Genomic DNA, 23,312 nt, shown 5'->3' on the forward strand with positions numbered 1-23,312 from the left:
AAAGAAATAGATCTCCTTCATCCGGGAAGGAGAGTGCAGTTCTGGCTTGCTGGGCCACCGGAGAGCAGCTCATACCCGCGAGAAGAATCTTACCAGTTAGCTGATTCAGTGTAGTGTTTGTAAGCTAGCAGCAAGTGGACTTTTTTAGTATAGTATCCATTTGCACATAGAAAGGACATAGCTTATACACTGACTTTGAAAAAGTTCTTAGATATATGGTACAAAATATTTTTGAGAAATGGCAGGATTGCTTAAACAGGTGTTTATTTAGTCACTTGTAGTGACTACTTTGAAAACAAACCGACAAAAACCCAGAACATTTGTTTGACTATACAGTCCTACAAAGTTTTCTTGGAAATATCAGGGACAATGTTTTGCATCTCATATTTAAAAAGATTGTACCCTTTCCATTGCCCTATTATACAAAGGTGATTGAATAAAATGCTTAGTTAAAAAGTCATAGCATGGTTGGTAATTTCTGCCTATCAGCTTTTAGGGATTACATGGAAATCCTCCATTTACTGGTGTTAACACTTGGCTGTGGAAAATAAATGTGTCCCTAGAAGGGTTTCGAGGCTTCTTTTTGGTAACTCTCATATAGAAAGCGTTCGAGTAGATTCATTGTGTAATTTTACAAGGCATTTATATTGAGAAATGGATTTGACAAGGCAACCTTCAGGTCTTACTTGAACTTTTATTAGTCTTGAAATAGATTCATAGTAACAGTAAATTTTTTCATAATATTTGGACTTGAGAAGCTGCTTCTTGAGTTCTGATCTACTGTTGTGTCAAAACTTTTAATCAGGCTAATAATGGCATTGCTAACCTTATGGTATCAGTTCTCTCTCTCTTTCTTAAGCCTAAAATTTTGGAGAAAGACCATCCCATCTGTGACAAGGAGCTTGAAACCTGTGATTATGAAAATAGTGGTAGGTGGCTCAAAAGAACCCTAAAGTGAAATGGCCAGTTGGATAAACAGATTCCAAAAGATACTGCCTTCCGAGACCTTTTATATAACAGGCAGTTTTGGCAAGGCCTGATCTATATGAGTTAGCCATCATCAGTGATACTAATTTCTGAAAATTGATGACCTTTTTACACATATCATGTGTTACCTGTTTTCTAATAACAGGCACATTTTTCTTCCTACGTTAGATATTTTTATTTTGTTAGCAGGACTTGGACTTCTTCCTTAAGCATGGAATAGCTTCCTTTCATATTTCCTTAAGCATGTTTCATTGAAACAAAACATCAATTTGTAATTGGTGTAACATTTTACCAGTAGTTGCTAGCTTGTTCTCTTTGGTCCAGAGATACTATAATGAAATACCTGCGTGGGAATAGAGCAGTTACACTCTTTAGGTGTTAAAAGACATGCTTTGATTCAAACATTTGCTGCAGTGAAAAAAAACGGGGGAGCTTAGGGATGCTATTTAGAGCATTAGAAAATTTTGGGAGAGCTTGAAGAATCCTATTAAATATTAAGGAAAATATTAAATATTTTATAAAAGTGAAATGTTATCTTGATTTGTTTTAATTTTAAAAGTGATCTGCTACATGTTGGATAAGATCACAATATTCATTCATTCAGCAGATATATACAGTGTCTTCCCTGTCCAGGTACTGTTGAAGATATAGTGGTGAATAAAACAGACAAGGCCAGTGGCCTCTTGGACCTTATATGCTAATGAGGGAGACAGGCAATAAACAAAGGAAAGAATGAGTAGACAATGTAATTTCAGGTGGTAATAAATGCAACCAAGAAAAAAGAGGAGGGTGGGTGATAGTGATGCTGTTGGGAATCTGTTTTTGATAGGCTGGTTACTATGTCACTGCTCCTCCTGACTGGCAGGCAGGCTCTGCTGTCCCTTCCCCATTCTCTGTTGGGAGGGGAGGTTGGAAGAGTAGGTCTTCTCTTTCAGAAATGGGACTCAAGAGAGTGGAAAGCTTTGTATCTGCTTTGTCGTGTTTAGCATCTGGAGAAATGGTGGGGTAGGAGATAGAGACTGGAATGGTTGAAGGACACGGGGTGTAATCAGTGTGGTGACCTCATGCATTTCTTTGAACTGACTATGCTGTTTTGGGCCTTGGTGCTTCCATATATGCCACTCCCTTGTTCTGGAGTGGCCCTCCTTTCCTCCTTCCCCTGTCTACTTGTTTTTTGTTTTTTTTTTAACTCATCCTTCAAAATCATGGTCAAGCATTGTCTTCCTTTCTTAGAACCTTCCTCGATGACTCTTCCTCCAATGCAGAATTGACTACTCTCTGCTTCTTTTGGGTTAGTATTATTCCTCTTAACTATTTCAATTAGTACTGTCATACATATTGCAAGTTTTTGTCTTCATCTCTGTTTCTGTTATTGTTCCCTAAGGATAGGGGATGTAACTTTGTTTCCCTGGTATTCTTAGGTCCAACATTAGGTAGGAAATAAATGTCTGCTGAAAGATAAACTTGCAAATCTGTATTTCTACCTTGAATCTTTCTGTCAGGTGACAAACCTATAGAGGCCGAATAGCATATCGATTAAGACCTTTGGGTTATGAGCTGTGTGAGAATCCTGCTCTTGCCACTGGGTCCATAGCCCTTTGAGTTGTGGAGGGATTAAATGAAATAATGTCTTTAAGACTAGCATATATCCTGGGTACATGCTAGTTACTTTATGTCCAAATGCCTGCTAGACAATTCTCCCTGAATGTCTGGTAGGAACTGGAAATTTATCCTATCAAATCAAAGTTACCATTTTCCTAAGTTGAATTTATTTCTTATGTTTTTTCCTTTGCTTAGTGAAACTACTCATTTACCAAAACCAGTGGTATTTCTCGGTCAAAGAATATGAAGTTTTAAAGGGTTTTAAACAACCATCTTTTCAAATCGTTCTACAGAAATGTAACCCAGTAACAGCATAAGTGAGTGGCCATTTCCCCACACCTCCAACCAACAATGGATATTATTAGCTTTTTAATATATACTAATCTGATAGGCAAACAGTGGTTTGGTCTCTTGATCCTTTGTATGCTTTTGTGAGTTGCCTTTTATGTCAAATTTGAGATGTTTTTCGTATTTATTTATGAGGGTGCACATACTTCTGATATCATAGTACCATACTCTGTTGTGACCATTGGTTTTTCTTTCCTCTGGAAGAGTGCAGCCTTCCCAAAGGCTCGTGCACATTGTTTCCCCAGCATCTCACCCAGTTTTTGGTTCTTTACATATCACTTAATGCATATTTGTTGAATTGAAACTTCACTATAAAGGACATAGAATCCGAGAGGATTTGGATGTAGTATTTGAATTATTGTTGATTATCAGGGATATTTTTTGCCGGTCTTCTGTTGATATCGAATAGATTCACAGGCCGTTGAATTTCAGTGGCAGTTCACACGAGTACAAGAACAAGTTGAAGTACACCAGTTATGTTTTAATTTAGTGCTGGCTGTGTCATCCAGAGTTGTCTGAAGTTGTTAAGACATTAGTGTTTACCTGCTTAGCATCATACTTTAGTAATCTTATATGGATGAAGCTGGACAACTTCCTCCTTTAGAATCCAGTAATGTTTTCAAATTAAAAGTCCTGTGTAAAGTCGCTTACTGTAAGTCTTGGGTTGAGAAGACAGGAGTCTATGGTGTCTTTTCTGTTTGCCGTAATCACATTGAACTTTCAAGGGAGAGTTCTAGTGTGTTGCCTTCAACACCAGCAAAAATGTGTAATTGCTTCAGTCTAACCCGAAGGAGTTTATTCTGAGAAGTTTTGTGATATTAGCTATCAGTGACTCTGTTGTAAACAGAATTATATTACTCTAATTTATTGCTTTTGGGGGAGGGGAGATAAGTGCTTAAAGATGGCGGGGAGCTGGGGCTCTTTCTTGTGTATATTTTCCTTTCGCAGATACATTGCTCCGCCTGTCCTTATGGCTCACTTAGCTCATATTATGACTGAGTCAATCTATTTGGTTTCTTTTTTACATGCAAAAATGCCTCAGTAATAGTTTTTCGTTTAATCTTGACCAAAGCTGACTTTAAGGTAAGAGAAATTTATTTTTATTTAGACAGCTACTGTGAGATTGTTCTGAAGTTATTCTAATCTGTGCTAGCTCTAAGCCTTGAGGTGACTGTTCGGACACGGCTATTTGAATTTGGGGCTTTTGGACCTGGCTTTTTCTTTTTCTTGTTCTTTTTAATTTGGAATTTTAAAATTTCATGTCTGCTAAGATGATTTAGACCAGGCATTGGAAAGGCAGACCACTGCCCAAGGGGCAAAACAGCCCTCTACCTATTTTATAGGTAAAGTTTGATCAGAACACAGCACGTCTATTCATTTCCATATGGTCTGTGGCTGCTTTGGTGTTACAAGGGCAGAGTTGAAAAGTTGCAACAGAGACCACATGGCCCGCAAACCTAAAATATTTACTATCTGGCCCTTTATAGCAAAAGTTTGCCAACCCCTGATTTAGATTAAAATTTAATAAAATTTAAAATTAGGAGAAAAAAAGATGTAAACTCCATTGAAGTGAGTTCGTATAGATAAAAGGATCATGATATTGTGACTAAAATTTATTATAAAGTGTAGCCTTGTTTATCCTGAGGGGGCTGTTCCTTTCCTCAGGGCCCGTCCAGCAGCCTGAGCTGTACGTGCAGGTGGTGACGCTTTGGTCAGTCGGTCTCCATGCCATTTGCTGCAGGCGCCCAGCTTAGCAAACAGTCCTTTGTGCCGTGTGTGTCAGATTCCCAGTAGCTCAGTGAAGAGAGCCAGCAGGTAGACTAGTTGTCTCTAGATGTGGGGACAAATGAAAAAAATAAAAATGTTGGCAGTCCTCTGGGTACTTGTATTTATACACAGTGATAAAAGGTACTTTAAAGAAGGAAGAGAAGTGGAAAAGGGGCTGATTTCCCCCCTTTTCTGAGTAGTGGTGCTTGAGGGGATAAAGTCTGCCTTATATAAATAGTTGAAGGTAAATATTAACACATTTTCAACAATAATTTGTTGGTGATATTTGATAGTATTTCTCTGCATTTTTCTTTTTTCAAAGAGCCTTCCTAAAAATTAGTGTTAAGGCCGTAAAATGGAAGGTCATTGTAGGGTGGAGAGAAACTTGGGTATGTAATGTTTATTGTTTTAATAATTCACACCTATGAAATATGAATTATTTTAGATGTGGAACGAATTTATTTTATGAAAGATAACATTGCCTAGAGAATATATATCACTGCCAGTTTTTGATATTTTACCGTTCTCTACTGTTTGTTTTCTGCAGTGGGTTTTTGGTGTTAGGCTGGTAACAGTGAGCTTTCGCGACCCAGCAGTTAATGTGGTAAAAATCAAGAAGTCTATGCTTGACTTCTTTTTTGTCTTTGAGAGGTTAGTTAATTGTTAATATAACACAAATTCACATAAAAGCCACAATATGCCAGGAACCTGTATTCTTATTATATACTTAGAGTATCTATAAGTATCAGGAAAGAATTTATAAAATTGTTAGGGTTAATTATTTTACTCTTGTTTTAGTAGCTTTGAAGATGTTTTCCAATACTTAATTATCATTTTGATATTAATTTACATAAAAACTTAAAAAGATCTTCAAATAGAAAAAATTAAATTGATACTATTCCATTTAACTCCCAACTTTGAAAATCTTCATATCACATCTTTCTGCTCTGAGAGTGAACTTATAAAGTAGTAGTGTAATATTCAAGACATTTTCAAATACTTACCTGCTTTGGTATAATTGATGTTTTCTAATTTACTTGGGTCTATTTTTTTGAAAAAATTATTTTTTGGTAGAATTTGCATTTATAACTGCTTTATAATTCACATTAAAATTTTTTGATTTGAAGAAGTGTCAAAACAAGCAAAATCAATTTTTACGTCTTAAATAATATCTTAATAATTATTTGAATATTTTTACTTTCTAATTTTTTTTGATACTTAACTGTTGCTTTCGATTCTGTTTTTCTCATGTTTTGTATTTTGATTATTTTAAGAATTTTAATTTAAAAGTTAAAACTGTTTTATTGTATTTGAAAATCATGTCATTCAAACTATTGAAAAAGATGTGATTTATAAAGGACAATAATTATGTTTGAATTTCACTTTCTTTTGAACCTTTTGAGTATAAAGAATATTAATGGAGTCAGTGTGTAGATTAGAGTAAGGGTCAGAAATAGATGAAAGCATTTCTTAATTGCTTTTCCTAGCCCTTTTTTCTGACATTGAGCTTTGACAGTCAGATTTTTAAAAGATTTCCTGGCTACTCAGAGATTTATGCAAGTGGGTGTCTGATGAAGCTAAGAGAAAAGTATGTTAGCAAGAATAACTTGAATTCCCTGGCCTCTAGAGTAATTTTGCTTTTCCCTGTCTTGGATCCTGCTTCCTGTGAAATTAGTAGAGCTGGAGAATATGCTGTGCATTCACCTAGTTGCTATGTTTAGGAGTCTGGAAAAGAATGAACAGATCACACACTCTATCTGATTCTTTTCAGTTTACCTAGTTTTTTTTCTAGCTCTTTTCTTTTTATTCTTCAGAGAGACCTTGAATTACCTAAAAGTGTTACTTGTTTTCTGCTTAAGCTTTTTGGCTGATTTCTATATTCAGTCGTAGACAGTAGTGTCTTTTCTTCATGTTGTCTTCAGTCCTTTAAGCTAGAGATTGTTATCAGGAGTTTATTATTCCTCAGTTGCCGTTTTCTTTATATGAGGAGAACTTGAAATACTGTTGTTACTGTTCTGGAGAAAAGTAGAAAGGTGTGGTTACTTCTCTTTGGGAGCTAAGTCCCACGTCTTACTCTAGCTTTTTTAAAGGAATACAGCCCAGACGTTTTTTGAATATTTATATTTGCTGAACACTTTGTTAAGCAGTTCCTATGGATTATTTTATTTAGTCCATACAACAAGCCTGTAAAGCAGTAGTATTATTTTGACTGCCGTTTCATAAATGAGTAAAAGAAAGGTCGGCAGAGGCCTTGGCTCATAGAACCGGTCTACACTGGAGCACGGATGTGTGCAGTCATGTGTAGGTAGGGGCAAGGAGCCCTTGGCTCTGCGTTTTCCTCTTCTGGGCTGTGCAGACATGTTGTCTACAGGCTTGGAGATCTTGGCTCATTTCTTTGTCTTTTTTCAGATTTTTACAGATTTTTTTAAATCTTCTATATCTTGTTTACACTTTGTTGCTTCTGGTTTTGTCTGAGAAAAGTTTCCAGAGAATGACTGATTTTGAGACTTTCAATACCTACTTACGCCAGGGAAGGAAATGGTCATGAGGCCGTTGTGAGTATTCTCAGTATAAATCCTGAGATTGAAGGCCTGCACTGAGTAAGCCCCTTTCCTCCTCTTTGCCACGTTACCTTTGGCACTTTGTCAGCGGTGAGGGGAACAATAAAGTGAATACTGTAATGCTTAATCATTTTCCGGCTTGTAAATGGGCTCATATCAAAAATTCCATTCTGAGAAGGGCATTTTTCAGAGCTGTTAACTCCTTCATAAAGATGTGGAAAAAGGATGGATAGATTAGAAAATAATTTTTGACTCAAAGACCCTCCGCCAGCTCTTCACTTTGAATGTGAACCTTTGGATCCTTTCCTTCACATTTGGAAATGGTTAAATGGAGGCAGGGTTGGCCTTTCTGACATACCTAGTATTTCACAGTTTACTTTAATTAAACTGTAAAAGATCTTCATTTAATGTCCTTTATTTTTCTGAGCCTTCATAACCTTGAGACTTACTTCTGTCAGTGTGTTGACATGTCCGTGGTACTTTTTCCTTGAGAAATGTTCAACAGAGAAACACTTCCCTTCTTCGTCTTTCCCTCCTTCCATTTCTCTTCCTCCCTTTCTCTCTCCCCCACCCCACTCATACTTATAAAATTTAAGCATAGAGAAAATCTTCCCTCCAGCCCATTAAGTACCATAAGTACCTAATAACAGTGCATCTGTTCTCAAGGTTGTAAATGCAGTGTTTCTAAATGAGGTGACGTTTACTAAAAAGTAAATTTAATCTCTCTCTGAGGTTTTAACTTTTTAAAATTCATTTTGCCTTCCAAAAGAGTGCATTGTTTTTTGGAATTTATAGGGCAATTGTAAAACAGAATCTATTGTGTGCTCTACAGAGCTCTTTTCCTATTTTTTCCTCGTCTCACTGCCATAGTCTCTCTATTCCTTAATCCTTCTAGTTCATTGATCTTCTACTTGCTACTTGTTTATTATCCTAGAGGTTTTATATTTCTTAGTCACTCCGTTGTTTTATAAGCCGTGTCACAAGATTATTTCATTTTACTTTATTAATCTCTTGTTGACTTCCTAGCCTGGGTTCTTTGGTGGACTTTTTCAGAGCTCTGCGTGCATTCCTTTGACAAATAACTTTTATATCTTGTCATGTCATCTTTCTTCTGTTCACCCTCAGATTATTTTTGCCTCTTAGCTCCTTAAAAAAAATTCCCTCCTGTAAGAAGTCAAGAGGCCTCATGATACGGTTATCATAGGCTCTGACTCTTGGGCTGTGGTCTTAGGAGTGTTACAGCTTTAGCTTAGCAGATATTTACAAATGCCTGCTATGACCAACACTGTGTAAGTCACTGGAGTGGGGAGAGTAAGACTTAGTCTTTGTCCTTTCTCAAAATGTGCTCATTTCCTCATAAGAAAATGAAGCCATTGGAGTAGATAACTCCGAGTGTCTCATCTGGCTGTGCAGCTCTGTCATCCTAAAGTGCTTATACTGTAGCCTGTGTGACCTTTTAGTCCTGCACTGTTGTGTGTGTGTGTGCATGTGTGTTTCGATTTGTCTTCTTAACAAATAGTGTCTTCTTGGTTATTTCATAGATTCATAGAATTTACAAATAAGATGACCTTTAAAAATGATGTCATTTCATCATCTCTTTCACAGGCGAGGAAACAGGCCTTGGCAAAGTTAGTGACTGCACCCAGGTCACGTAGTCGGTGGCAAAGCTGAGAGAAAACCCAGATCTCTTAATTTCTAGTTCGACGTTTTTCTATCTAAGTTGGCTGTTGAAAAGTTTTCTGATTCCAAATACTTTTGACTACGATGTGATTCCTAGTTTCATACTAAAATCTGGAAGTATTTCATTGGTATGGGTAGTAATTGCTGCAGAATTTGGCCGTTGAAGCCAGTGACTGTTGATCAAATGCCTCCTACATGCTGATCATGGGCTTGCGCTTTGTGGGCATACGAAAAAAGTACCTGACATTAATTCTCTCCTTAAAGATTTTGGGAACTGAGTTGAATTTATTGAAAATTAACTTAACCAAAACTCTTTTCTTTCCCTGCTGTCTTCCTTTTGATCTTGTGCCTTGCCGCCACTTAAAAGAATATCTTGATTATCTTTTCTTTAACTAGCATTAGAGAAACATATATTGCTCTCTAATTATGTGCCAGGCATGGGTGTTAAGGATGCCGAGTAAATCTCAGCCTTCAGGGGCGTGCTCCCTGTGGGCTGGGCATCCAGATGATGAACCACGCAGTGCACTTCATGCAGTGATTCTCAACCAGGCCAGTTTTGCCTCTCATGAGACAATAGGCAATGTCTGGAAATATTTTTCGTTGTCACAACTCGGCGGGATGGAGTGTGCTGCTACTGGTATCCTGCTGAGTAAAGGCTGTTCAACATCCTTCAATGCACAGGACTGCCCCCATGACAAAGAATTATCTGACTCCAAGTGTCAGTAGTGTCAAGGTTGAGAAGCCTAGGGATAGGTTGATAATTGATTACTATATTCAAAATTGCTCCCATGTTTTTCCTGTTCTCTGCCTGGCACTGTCCTGTTCTAGAGGCATCCATACATCACTATTGCCCCTAGTTTGGTTTAGGGGTCTGGGAAGGCTGAATTGACTCCTGAGGACAAGAAGAAGAGGGGGACAGACATACCAAGGGAGTGGTGTGAGTAGCCCCTTGGAGGTGACGGGGATGGCTGGGGAACTGCAGGTTGCTCATTATGACTGGAGGTTGAATGAGAAGGCTAGACGGCGAGGGAGGAAGTACCTCGAGGAGAGGATGTGGAAGTAACAAAGTGGAAGCCAGAAAATGGATGGCTCTGTGTACCCTGCTAAGGCATCTGGTCTTTAAAGGCTGCAGGAACCCAGGGTTGTTACGTGTTCAGATTTGTCTTTTAGAAGGGTCACTTAAGTGTTTTGAGGAGAACTAATTGGAAGGAGACAGCTAGAGATAGGGAGTAGATGGGGAGGGTTTTGCTGACATCAGGTAAGAAGTGAGCCAAGGAAGTGACAGTAGGGATGGGAAAAAAGTTGAATTCCAGAGATATTAAGGAGATTAAAAATTGGTTGGGGCATCAGGGAAGGGAGGAGCTAGGGTTGGGACATTGATTTCTGGCTTGGGCAAGCATAGATAGAAGACATGTACCACCCCTTCCCCTAGGGGAGATAGACAAGTCTCATCAGTGACAATTGCATCTAGCCTCAAGCCGAGCATCTTTTCATCAGTTCTGCATGTCGCCCCTTATGGTACAAAGGTTAAGCCAGCCATTCCAACACATCCAGCACACAAAGGTGAAGAGAGAGCAGGGCCCCTGCAATAAAAAATTCCTATGGGAAGGAGGGGACAACGGAAATACTCAGTAGCTGCTGTTTCACATCCTCCTGGAGAATACCAGGGCCCCTGCGCAGTGGCCGCAGAGTGAACGCCTCGGTTGGCCAGTTTCGCTGCTTTTGGTTGTGTTCTCTGAGAGGATCTCTTTTGTCCATTGTCCTTTGTAGCTCTTCTGGAAGGGTGTATAATTCATGTTCCAGCTCAGATGTCACCTCCTCAGAGAACTTTTCTCTGACCTCCTGGTATAAAATAGGCATCCAGTTTTTAATTGCCCTGTTGTAGCTATCGGCTGGGCGTGCATTATCTGCAATTATCTAGTTCATTTGCTTGTTTTACTGTTTCTGCCCCTGTTGTACTGGAATATCAGGTCACGGGGGTAGGAGGGGCCTTGGCTGATGTGTTCACTTTGAATCGTTAGTAACCTGCAATAATATCTGGCTCAATATATTTTTTGAAAGAATGAGTAAATGAATGACAGAAGCATAGAATGCTGAAGGAGGAACAGATTTTTTAGTTTTTATTTTTTTTTTGTTTGAGTTTTGGTGGGTGAGAGGAGGATGAATTCAGTTTTGGATATGATAAGTTTTAGGAATATTTAGGTCCAGATGTCCAATAGGCCGTTAAACATCCAAGTCCAAAGCTCAGGAGGAAAGTTACAGTAAAGATAACTGACTTTTACTGAGCCCTTCCCATGTGCCAGGCTCCATTCTGAGCACTTTACTGATCTTAGTAAAGGGGAGCTATAGATTTATGGAGGCAGAAGTTGAAACTATTGAGTGGGAGGTTCAGAGAGTGTGCATCAGAAAAAAAATAGAGACAAAATCCTGGGGAAAACCAGTGTATGAGAGATGAGCAGAGAAAGAGGCTCCTCTCAGAAGCAGCGCAGCAGAGCAGGGAGAACGCTGGAAGAGTGTGGTGTCTAGGAATCCAGGGAGGGGGTGCAGGGAGGAGAGCCTACAGATGTCTCACCGAGACCTCAGCACGAAAGAAACGACGCTGGGAAGAGCTGTTTCTGGAAACCCTGGGGAAAGGAGCTAGGTTGAGGGTTTGAGAATTTAAAGTGGCCTGTGGGAAAGAGCTAGCAGAGAGGGAGAGTTTGGGAATGCCTTAAAGGGAAACAATTGTACTGCGTGGTTCCTGGGGAGGTGGGAGTTGATGGCAACCGGAGCATTGGTGGAAGAACGTCCTCAGCCCTGTCTTTTAGTTGGTTTCTTTGTATTTTCTGTAAACCTTCTGATTTTCTTGTTCTGTCATTTTCCCAGTGGAACAGAAGGCAGTAGAACCTTACCGGCCACCCCGTTTCTTGCCTGGTCAGGATGCAGTGGGGCCGGGTTGGCCACATCTACTGGCTCAGCTCCCATCAGCCGCAGAGCAGGAGTTCCAAGGAGAGTTCCTTTACTTAACTTCTTTTGCTAGGATCAGCTGTTAGTTTTGCATTTTTCCGAGTTACCATGGCTTCATATCATTGCATTTTTATTTCTTTCCACTAAGCCTGGATTGCATGAAAGCCATCTTTCACGAGTAGTCAAGCTACCAGTAGGTGAAATGGTTCAGCAGTGTCCACAACTGCATGTTTAATAAGGAAGCCTAAATTACACATATAGCTTAGGAATTTAAGAATTTGCATCAACTTTTTTTTTTTTCCGGTGACAGGAATTAAGTTTCCAGTTGGGAAAATAGAGATAGTATCTTTAGAATGTGTTGTTCAAATATAAAGTGTACCTTAGTTTCCTGATACATGGATTCTAAAACTTTTCACCTTGCTTGAGATTTTCTGAATTTATATCTAGCTCTAACATGCCCATGGATAATGGAGCGAAGTGATATAGAAAATTAAGTATTTTTCTCTTTGTTGCTTTTGAAAGAAAATACATTCGATAGAAATAATTTTTAAAGGAGGATCTGACTTATTTGAAAACAGTTTCCCATAATTTTTATTGCAGCCTCCGGAGCTTAGGAAGTCATCTCTTTTGATAATCTGTTTAAAAAATGTGAACAAATTATATGATGGCATGTGAAAAGTTGACAAAAATAGTTAAAACCAGCCTACTTCATCAAAAGTAATAGTGATGCTGCCAGCAAACTGAAGCATGTTCAGTTGAGGTGTCTTGACCAACCTTGGATTCTTGCTGAGACAAAATGGCATGCAGACCTGGGAAGGAGTGGGTGGGGAGGAAGGATGATTCAGGAGGAGAGGTGTTATACGAGTTCCCCAAGACGGTCAAGTTTGGTACAGTACTCAGATTTTCAGCAATACCATTGAGTGTGTGACTGATACAGAGGTACTTAGCTCCTTCAAAGATACAACCTTTTGCTGTTTCTCTGCTTTTTATTGTGAGGACTTCTTTACATTCTTAAAACTTATCGAACCCCCCCAGAGAGCTTTTGTTTATATAGATTATATTGATTGATATTTACTGTATTAGAAGTGAAAACTGAGAAAATTTAAAAATATTTATTAATTCACTTAAAAGTACCAATTAGAAATTCACTAATGCTTTTATGAAAAATAACTGTATGTAAAAAAATTAGTGAGAAAAATAACATGGCTGTGCATTTTTGTCAATTTCATTAATATCTAGGTTAATCAAAGACAACTAGGTTCTCAAATCTGCTTCTGCATTCAATCTGTCATTTGTAATATTTTACTCTAAGTCATGAGAGAAGAGAGCAAAAAAGGCAAATTACATCTTTGTATTTCTAAGAAAATAATTTTCAGCTCATGGACCCCTGGGGGATTCCTGGACCACACTTTGAGAACTGCTTGGCTCAGTTATACATTTCTTGAGGACAGAGACCATTGCTTTGGTTTCCCTTCTTCTATTCCTTGGAGCCTGGTAAAATACTCTATGTTGACTCCTCCAATGTATTTACTGATTCAACTTTCCCCTATAAAATTCCAGGGAAAGGAACTATGGGTAAATCAGGACTGAACTTCCTGTTCAGGATGCCTTTCCCCTTATTAGTCATGCTGTAAGAATCCATCTAAGTCCTTTGACTCAGCAGCCATAGAGGTGCCACTGGACTCTTTACTCTGTCTGATGACATTGTAGACTGGTTACAAATCAAGATAAGTAGTTTAGGAAAAAATACTCCCTTTTCAGTACAATGAGTTCTAGGAAGTCTTGGCGGTTGCTGTGAGAAAGAAGCTAGAATTATTTCCTAGAAACAGAGTGAAAAAGTCTTTGCAGAAGTTTTAGGGAGCCTAGCTGGCACATGGGACCCACTCTGCTCTCCAGGAAGCATATGTGCTCCTCCAGTTCGCATTTTCTGCACCAAGGCAATGGCAGGTGGCCTGAAGAGTGAGTGGGAAGCAATAATCAGCTCTCCAAGTAACAGCATTTTCGTTTGCCAAGTGTTATGTTAATGTTCTCCAAATTTATGGTAGAAATATGCAAACTTAGGTTGAAAATATGCATACTGTTAGTTTAAGTTTTCAGACTTTTGATAAAATGTAGGTAAACAATCCCAAAAGGTATCTTAAAAATTATGTGCTAAATTTTTGCATAAAACAAATATGTGTACAACTTACATCGTTTACATCAGAGCAAAGTTATCAGCCACATCAGGAAAAATCTTTATGAATACAGTAGCATAAAAGCAGTTGCTTTTGCGTTTGACTTGCAAAGAAATGGGAGCAAAGATGTTTTAAAAACAGCATGACTTTGTCTGCTTTATCTGAATGAGTAGAGGCATTTTCTAACTGCTTGCCTGTTGGGCACATAAGTCGTAGTGGTACACTCTTACTAATAGTCTCTGAACTTCTTTCTCTGTCCTTTTCTTCCGGGCCGTACATTGCTGCCTTTAGCGCTTCAGCATGGAAGGGATCTCAAATGTCATTCAGAATGGCCTCCGCCACACCTTTGGAAACTCAGGTGCAGAGAAACAGGTGCTCGGTTATCCTTATTTTCCTCATTCTCTGCTTTTTCAATCTCTATGTAAGTGAAGGTCCTGAATGCTGGCAATTTTACTAATTTACTAAGACTATTGCTTAAAAGAGAGAAATGAAAGTTCATTATATTTATAGTCTTGATAATGCATAGAATTTCCCTTTAGGAAAAAGCATTTTTCAAATTGGACAACAAACTAAATGCATTCTTAATACAGATTTTAAAGCTCCATTTTTCACTTTTACCTTTAAACAAATAGATATTAATATATTGACACAATGAATTGCATGCATCGAATATATACTTGAAAATAACTAAACTAGAAGACACTAATTCTCAAAGTCCAGGAAACATCACCTCATTTTTGGGGGAAGAAAGCCAGATGCCGATATCTTTTTAGACTAGAGTTCTAGGTCAAAATGTCTAGAGAGTATATCTTACCTATTTTTAAATGAAATTCATGTGTTTTTAAGGTGTATCATGTCGTCGGCCAACTCGTCGGCCAACTCAGTTGTCTGCCAAATGAGGCATGAGAGATTATTTATACAAAATTACATATGGCTATAAATATACAGCCACATGTGTAGCAATTTGTTTTTTATTAACATTTTTATAAGATGATTTAAGGAATATCGTGAACATGGGAGACACATCTACACTGAGTGTGCTTAAAATTTCCTTTCAAAATTTGAAATTTTCGCTTTAGAAAGGAAACTCTTCAGTTTAGCTCTTAAGTGAAGACTGAGAAAGTGCAGAGGGTCCCGCCTGTAGGCAGTTCGTCAGAAGAAGGCATTTGAGCCAAGGGTTTGTACTGAAGATAGTTCTGTATTACTCCAGAAGGGCGGTAATCGACATGGAATAATCCTTCCCACTGTCACCTGCAGCTCACAAAGGGCCTTCACGAAGGGTGGTTGAATTTTTGTTTTATTCTGGTGCCTCTCACCTCTCTCAAACCCACAAGATGGCAAAATAACTTACAAACTGACCCAGCACACGGGAGTGGGGCAGGAAGGCCCAAAAGCGTAGCCAGATCACCTGTGTGCCGAGGCGCAGCTGCCTGACGCTCCTCCAGGTCGCCCTGACACACGGGCTATTGGTGAGGCCCCAGGAGAGTATGTGTCCAACTGTTTGTGTGTTCTTTACACGAGAAAAACATACTCGGTTGTACCGTTGGGTGTCATCTTGGAGAAGTCTACACCGGAAAGATGGTAGGAGTTAAGTCTCTTAAAGACTGAACAGTTTACTGTTCCTCCTTTTCTTAGGGAACCAATTATTGTTAAGCAGTTTTATCTTGTCTTGTGATTGTGAGTGGGGTAAAAATCACTCAGAGATTAGGAATAGAGCCGAGATTTCAGGCAGGGGCTAAATAAGGTGGGTCTCAGGAGATTGCAAGGTGGGTCTGAGGCAAACCAGTGATCTCTACATAAGCACACGCAAACTACACTGAACTATGTATTTTTTGGTGGAGTGGTCAGAATAGGGGAATCTGGACGATAATTCTAGATTATGCTTTCTTGGGACATAGTTATAGGACGTAACTCTGAGACTTACGAGCCTTTTACAGTGGTCAACGAGGCAGTTCGTCTCACTTTCAGACAAGAATTTTCATTATGCATTAGACTATTCTCTCCTTTCATTTTTCTCTTTTCCTTTAGTACCTTTAAACATTTATAACTACTTGTACAATAATTTAAAATAATAATAATAGTACACTTCTAAAATTATTTGGGCAAGTTTGTCTTTGTTGGCTTCTGGAAGAAGCTAGTGTGTGTTTTTAAAGTCGTCGAGTTATCTGTGTGCCCATTTTGTTCAGCTAGAAAAAAATGGTCTGAAACAATTCTTTGGCTGTTGGGAGTTATATTGTTATGCAGAACTGTTAGAACTACGTTTTTAGTTTAAAATACTATTTTAAAAATGTGTTGAAAAATATGCAAGGAGAATGTTAGATAAGACTTCACTTTGAAAATGAACAAATTGCACAAATCACCCTCAGACCTACTTTTGTAAAATTTTCCATAACTGAAAGGCAAAAAAGTGGATATTTATGTTGACACTGGACTTGTATGAGGCAGATAGAGGTGGGCAAGAAATGAGCTCTGGCTGAGATAGCAAGATACCTGTGTTCATTACTAAAGTAACTCATGTTTCATGTGATAAAATAGACTTTCTAGTGACTGTATCAACTTTTTGCAGAGAAGGTAATTCAGATTTAAGTGACACGTGCTTTTTTTTTAACTTGGCAGTACTTGACCACGGTCATTCCCTATGAGAAAAAAAATGGACCACCATCTGTTGAAGATCTTCAAATATTAACGAAAAGTGAGCAAAGACAAAACTAAACTGTTACCTTATTTATTTTTGTTGATTCTCACTACTGATTTTAGTTGGCTGATTTTGTTGTTATTGTTTTGTTTTGTCAATTTGGAACAGTAAATGATGGATGTCATTGTTTATTCTTTTGAGAACGAAACCATAAATGGCTATGACATCAAACACAACACTAGAGTTGATTTGTATTTTTTCTGCTTTTCTTACCTTTTGAAATATTGACACGTTGACCTTTTTGAGAAAAAAGGGTAACTTGATTTTCTATCACCTCTTGTATGTTTAAGAACATATCCATATATCAACAACCAAGGGGCTTCGTGGATCTTATATAAATATGACTGTCAGTAACTCAGTAGGAAAGATTTAGGGGAAATGTGGCCTAAAACACGCTCCTTTCCTAGGAATGTCGAACGCGAGGTAGTAGAGGTAGAGCATACAGTGATAGTAGATTTTAAGGATATTCATTAGTTCAGCCAACATTTACTGAAGCTCTCCTCTGTGCCAGGCCATGTTCTGTTCACTCAGGATGCCTTAGTGAACAGACAGACAAAAATATTCCACCTTCAAGGGCCTTGCATTTTCAAATAATTTGTTAGACTTAAATAAACATTATATTGAATGTCTTGTATGATAGCCATAAATGAGCCCTGAATTCTGGTTCTATCCCTGTCAGTTACAGGGATATCTTTGGCAGTCACTTACCCTCTCTTGGTCACGGTGAAAAATCGGGATAAAAGTATTTGCTCTATTTGCCTCATAGTAAATAAGTTAACGTATGTGGGGTTTGGGGTAAGTCACTCAGCCTTGTTTTTTTGAAGGGATTGAATTTGCTGATCTGTTAGGTTCTTTCTAGTTAAATATTTGTGATAGGTGTTAATTAAAGAGGGAACCAAATGAGAGCACATCACATGAGTGGATATTGATGATATCTGTTTTGGAAATTAAGGACATAGAGGCATGGGTTATGGGGAGCAGAAGGAAAGGAGCGAGTGACTTATTTACAAGCTGCCTGCATGCTAGCCTGAAGCTTTTATTCTTTTCTTGGTGAACAACACTTTCAAAACATTTTATACTTAAATATGCATCAATCAGGTGATGCCAGCCAGTCTAAAATAAAGAAGAGATTAACTGGGTGCCCAGCCCGCTAATTTCCAGGAGAACTCCTGAAGTTATGAGTGTCCAGGATCACACAGGAGAATGGTTAACTACAGGGCAGGGTCTCCTGAGTCCCAGGCCACTGTGCTTTTTAATAACGCTAGCTTTTGCTATGTGATTTTTATATAGAACTGAAAACAAAGCTAAAATGTGATTGAAAGCAGAAATACTGAACATAGTACCCCTCTAAGAAGGGAACATAAATATTGCCTGGGAGCCAGGAATTACTGAGAGACCTCGTTTTCTCAGATCAAGGACAAACACATCCTTGTCCAAACCACAGTCATCATAATTCCCAAATTGAAATGTCCTTAGGCCAATTCTTAGATGCTGTCTTCATAGCCTGACACAATTTGGAAACTCTGGGTGATTGAAGGCATACATGTAGGGTGTGTGAATGAATGTCCATCTTAATATAGTTATGAAGACAGGATTGTTTTGCAGACAGTAGATGGAAGAATGACCTTCACTTTGAAAGTGAAAAATGTGGTTATCTCCTAAAAACTTTGGGGAGAACCTGAGCCTCTGTGGCCACCACCTGTAGATGTTAGCCACAGGGGAAGCCCAGTGGAGACCATTGCAGTGTTTATGAATATGTAGCCTTCCTCATAAAAGCTACTGGAGGTGCAATAATAATAGTAATAAGAATTACAATGATATTTGTTGTGTTAGTAATTATGGCTAATGCTTACATATCATATATTATGTGCCAGGCACTATTCTAAGTCTGTTACATCTGAATTAGTAACTTAACACTCACAACAAGCCTTTGAGACAGGTCTAATTATTGCTCTCATTTTACAGATGAGGAACTTGGTTCACTGAGTGGTTAGGTAACTTGCTCAAAGTCCCACAGCTAGGAAGTGGCAGAGCCAGGGTTGAAACCCAGGAATGCTGACCTGACAGTCATACTATGTTGTCTTGTTATATGTCTGGGGAAAAACAGTGAGACATTTTCCCCAGGATGCTCTGCAGAAAGTTTGAGTTGGCCGTTACTGTGAAAGTGCAGTATTCCTTTGTGGGTTTATCTGTACCTGGGTGGTCTAGATTTTTTTTAACCACTGTCATAGTAGCTGTTTTTTCTCTTTTCTCTTTACTTAAAGATAAAATTTTCAAAGACTCCCTGTAGGATGAGGCTAATTCCTCCAGGTTCCTCCGTAGTATAGAGGAGTGGGCGGCCTGCTGGGGTGCTGCTGCATGGAAGTCTTTTCTGCATTTTGGTCTCTTCTTTAAAAGTTTCCAAGAAGGCTGACACATAGGCTCCTTGGAGAGTATAGCTAACTATTCACGTATCTAAGAGCTCCGCGAGCTTGTGAGACGCGGCACTGAGGTGCTCCTGTGCCCCAGAGCTCGCAGAAACGCACAGTGTGGTAACTCACTTTCCAGTATTTATGATGACAAAACTGAGGCTCTGTGTAAATAACCTCGTTCCTCTTTCCTGCCTCCACTGTGTGGAAATTTTAAATCAGGGAAATAACTCTTAGATAACTACAATGTTCTTACCTGAATAAGGGCTTATTCAACTAAAATAAATTCTTAAGCATTTGCAGCTGTATTCCCTTATCTAGAAAATAACCAATAATTTTCATGAATCAGTTATACCATATAATTAATTAAGACTAAGGATACAATGATTGAAATTAAATATTTTTTATCTGAATTTGAAATTGTTGCCTTTTCTTTCTCTCTTTTATTTTGCAGTTCTTCATGCCATGAAAGAGGACAGTGAAAAAGTTCCGAGCTTGTTAACTGATTATATACTGAAAGGTGAGTTTTATAATTGTCTATGTGCAATGGTCGGGAAGTTTTGATGAGTCAATAAATGCATCGTCTTGCTAATAGATTAAAAAGTAACTTTAAAGGCATTAATTTTGTTATTAATCTCATTTGTGCAGGGTGAAGATAGACAGAAGGCTTACTTACGCTCCCAACATTATAAATTATAGTTATATAAAATTTAACTTTTATTTGAGGTCCTGGGCTGGAAATAATTTCCACAGCGAAATTATAAACATTGAGGAGGCAGTGGGGGAAATATTATGGAGATAGTGCCATAATTATGTGAATCTTAGGTGTCAACATGGGGAGGGTTTGAGAAGGGTTGTCTGTGCCATCTTGGGGACAATAGAAAGAGGAGGACAGATCAGTGAGGACGGATGAAGGAGGGAACAGTCAAATCAGTTGACAGTCCCTAAGGGAATAAGAAAGGAATTAGTGTAAGGGACAGGGAGGGGAGGGGAAAAAGAAAAAGAATGGGCTTTCATAAAACCGGGACAGTGAAAAACGACCCATAAATCTTAGGGTCAAGATCACAGAGGACAGAATAGCGATGAGGCAAAGGGAGATTGAGAAGTTAGTGAAGTCAGTTACTTTGCTGAGGAAAGAGCAAAATTTGGATAATAGACAGGAGACTGAAGCACTTAGTTATAGGCAGAACTAATACTTTTCAATGAAATTAAAAAAAAAATAGCAGTTATTCAAGTGACAGATTTTCAAAGCATCACAACATGCATCCGGTAGTGTTTGATCCAATTTTGAGAGCAATCCTCTTCTGGTAACATTTTTCTTCTTTGGATTCTCTCTTCTCTGTCAGAGTCGTTAGCGCAACATAAGGAAGGTTGGGATTTCTGAGACCTTAGATGACTCAGACGGGACTTGTCTTCAATCATAGCTTCATAAAGAGGGAACCTCTGGGTGTATACTGGGAGCTCAAAGTGAATCCAGTCACGCGTCGCCTAACGACGGGGACACATTCTGAGAAATTCGTTGTTAGGTGATTTCGTTGTTGTGTGACTATCATAGAGTGCTTACACAGCCCTAGATGGAGTAGCCTACTACACACCTAGACTGTGTGGTCCTAATTTTATGGGACCGCTGTTGTCTGTGTAGTCCGTTGTTGACAGAAACGTCGTGATGGTGCATGACTGTAATAAATATCACCTGGAAGAGCCTGAGCCTTGATTGGAGCCAGCCGTTAGGAGGTTAACAGGGGAGAACAGGCTAAATGGACATTATTGTTTTTTAATAAGCTGTGTTTTCTGATGGACGGGTTTTTCTTCCTGTTACATTCTGAATTTTTTTTTTTTTGATACTTGACATCTTTGTTTGCTTTTGTGTTGTGCTAGCATTGATATGAAAACTGGATTGTTCTGAGGTTTGTTCTTATAGATGTGAAACAGGAATGAGATGAACATAAAGCACATGTCTTAAATTTTAATTATGGTGGGTCCCTAGGGCACTGCCATGAGGGGCAGAGATAGAATGAGCTTCCGAAGCATTCTCTAGCTATTTTATCATTTGACGCATGGAAGAATTTTATGACCCAGAGCACAGTGCTCTGGGAGGAAATGATTTTTAATTTTTTCCTCTGAAAACCCAGGACTGTAACTGTGACCCGTCCTGCATGCCTTAGGGAAGCAGTGTGCTCCTAATTCTGCTCCTCATGCGTGGGCCGCCGGCTCCGGCCTGTGAGCCCAGGTCTGTCTGTGCTGCCCCTGCTTTCAATGACCTGCTTGTGTGCGCGCGCTGTGGTTTGGCCTCAGCTTTGGATTGTGAGGACTGGGTGGAAAAGCAGCTTAGGCTTCAGACTAAGCAGTGACTGCAGTCGAGAACAGGAAGAGGGGAGTGTAATGCTCAGAGGTGTTAGGTGCGTGGGAAGGTGCGGATGTGGGGTGATTTAAAATGCTCTTTTCCACCCATCCTGGAAATCCACGGCCAGTTACTGATTCCTCTTCCTCAGGGATCAGTAGAACCCCTGCCTGGGAGGGGGTGTTGCTCAAGGAAGACCTCTCCTTCCTCTTTCTTGGGGGAACTTTCTCATTGTTGCTTTAACACCGTGACTTTGACTTGGCTGCTTAAATATACTACCTAAATTTTAATGTGAAGGTGAGAAGTGAAAGCTAGAAAAGTGTCCTCATCTGGCCTGAGAAAGACGGCATGGATGCTGTTTGGGCTCCTTCAGCTTCTCTTTCTCACACCTGCTGAATTACCCACCACAGCCTGCAGCCGCCCCGCCTTCGACAGTTGTACCAAAGGCTGGTTGCGTAGGTATGGCTCTGGCTGTGCTGATGCCAGACAGGAATAACGTGTGCAGACTGGCACCCTTCTTTGACTTCCCCAGGGAGCCCTTACAGGGTAACGTTATGGGCTTCTATCTCTAAGTGGTACTCGAAAAGACATGGCCTTTTGGTATCTCATTTCTGGGAAATTCTAATAAACGTGTCTTGAGAGAACTTTTCATTGTTGTGTAGCCTTTTAAAATCTTTTTTAAAAGAACTGCTACTATGGATCCTTGCATTAATATTTAGTTCTCATTACTTAATGGTGTTTTTTTATATACATATAAAATGTATATAAAGTGTTTATATGTTTTGTGCAAATGTATACAGAATACACATCTATTTCAAAGTTTTCTTTTTCTTCCTCTAGTTCTGTGTCCCACATAGGGCAGCGTCACTTCAGGAGCAGCTTTATCTGTTGTGGACTACAAGCTAGAGTTCCTAATAGCATCATTCTGAAAGCTGGCTACCATTATCCTCCTGCTCTTGGAAACAGCACACTTGAACTTGGGTTTGTGACTCAGTATTAATAGATCATGCCTTCACTAATTCTTTGTATTATGAACCAAGAGAAATATGGCACTATTTTGAATTTTAGAGATTTCTTTTATTAAACACTAACAATTATGGACTCTTCTCCAACTTTGTAGAGTAAGGGGGAGTAATATTAATTGTGCATGTGCAGTTATATTTTTCCTTAACTGACAGTATGCCCATTAGAGGTTTTATGGCTTTCTAGACCTACACGGCACTGAAGAACCAGATTAAAGCACTGAGAGATTGATGCTATAGCTATCCTTCAGTGATGGGAAGTACCGACACTGATTTTTATCAGTGAATTGTCAGTATCAATATTACCTACCAGTATTGTCTAGAGAGACTGAAACTGAAACTCGGGCTGTTCTTGGAAGATGCGAAAGCAGAATATGCATTATCTTGGCTTAACACGTAGTAAACGTCGAAGCTGTTGGAGATGACTGCTGTCAGAGGTAGCTGTGTCTTTCACCATTGTTCAAATTTTAGGCATTAGGTTGCCATTCACTTTCCGAATCTTGTATTGTTTTAACTTAGATGTTTGTTTAAATGTTTTTTTCCACGTGTCTGTGAAGAAGTGTCCTTTAAAAGGAGCCTGTGTCCTTGAAGGTGCTTAAGAAACTATGCTGCAGCATTGCCCATTTCCCATTACTGTGTTACATTTTATTCATGCCTGTGTCTTCCTAAATAATTCTAGAAGCAGCTACTCATGGATGCATCACTAGTCATGAGACACTTTTGCCAGTCCCAATCAAGTCAATTCCATTTAATAAATGTTGGAATAGAAGGTAATATATGC

At 39.0% G+C, this 23,312-nt stretch overlaps 1 protein-coding gene across 5 annotated transcripts in view; it reads left to right on the forward strand.

Moving 5' to 3' along the window:
- FEZ2 (fasciculation and elongation protein zeta 2) overlaps positions 1–23,305 on the forward strand; it is a 38,784-nt gene extending 15,479 nt beyond the window's left edge. Inside the window, exons 6-9 of one of the 5 annotated variants that reach the window (XR_006888866.1) lie at positions 14,357–14,423; positions 16,682–16,757; positions 19,623–19,688; positions 22,350–23,305. Coding sequence is in view for 2 of the 5 variants with exons in the window: in XM_046663490.1 (XP_046519446.1) it covers positions 14,357–14,437; positions 16,682–16,757; positions 19,623–19,688; positions 22,350–22,366 (240 nt within the window). In the remaining 3 variants the exon portion in view is untranslated. Of the gene's footprint in view, positions 1–11,810; positions 13,386–14,356; positions 14,438–16,681; positions 16,758–19,622; positions 19,689–22,349 lie in introns of those variants that run through there. The other 4 variants (XM_046663490.1, XM_046663492.1, XR_006888868.1 and 1 more) reach the window with 4 other exon arrangements.
- The last annotated feature ends 7 nt before the right edge of the window (positions 23,306–23,312 follow it).

Source organism: Equus quagga, chromosome 5 (assembly GCF_021613505.1).
Source record: "Equus quagga isolate Etosha38 chromosome 5, UCLA_HA_Equagga_1.0, whole genome shotgun sequence".
Lineage (NCBI taxonomy): Eukaryota > Metazoa > Chordata > Mammalia > Perissodactyla > Equidae > Equus > Equus quagga.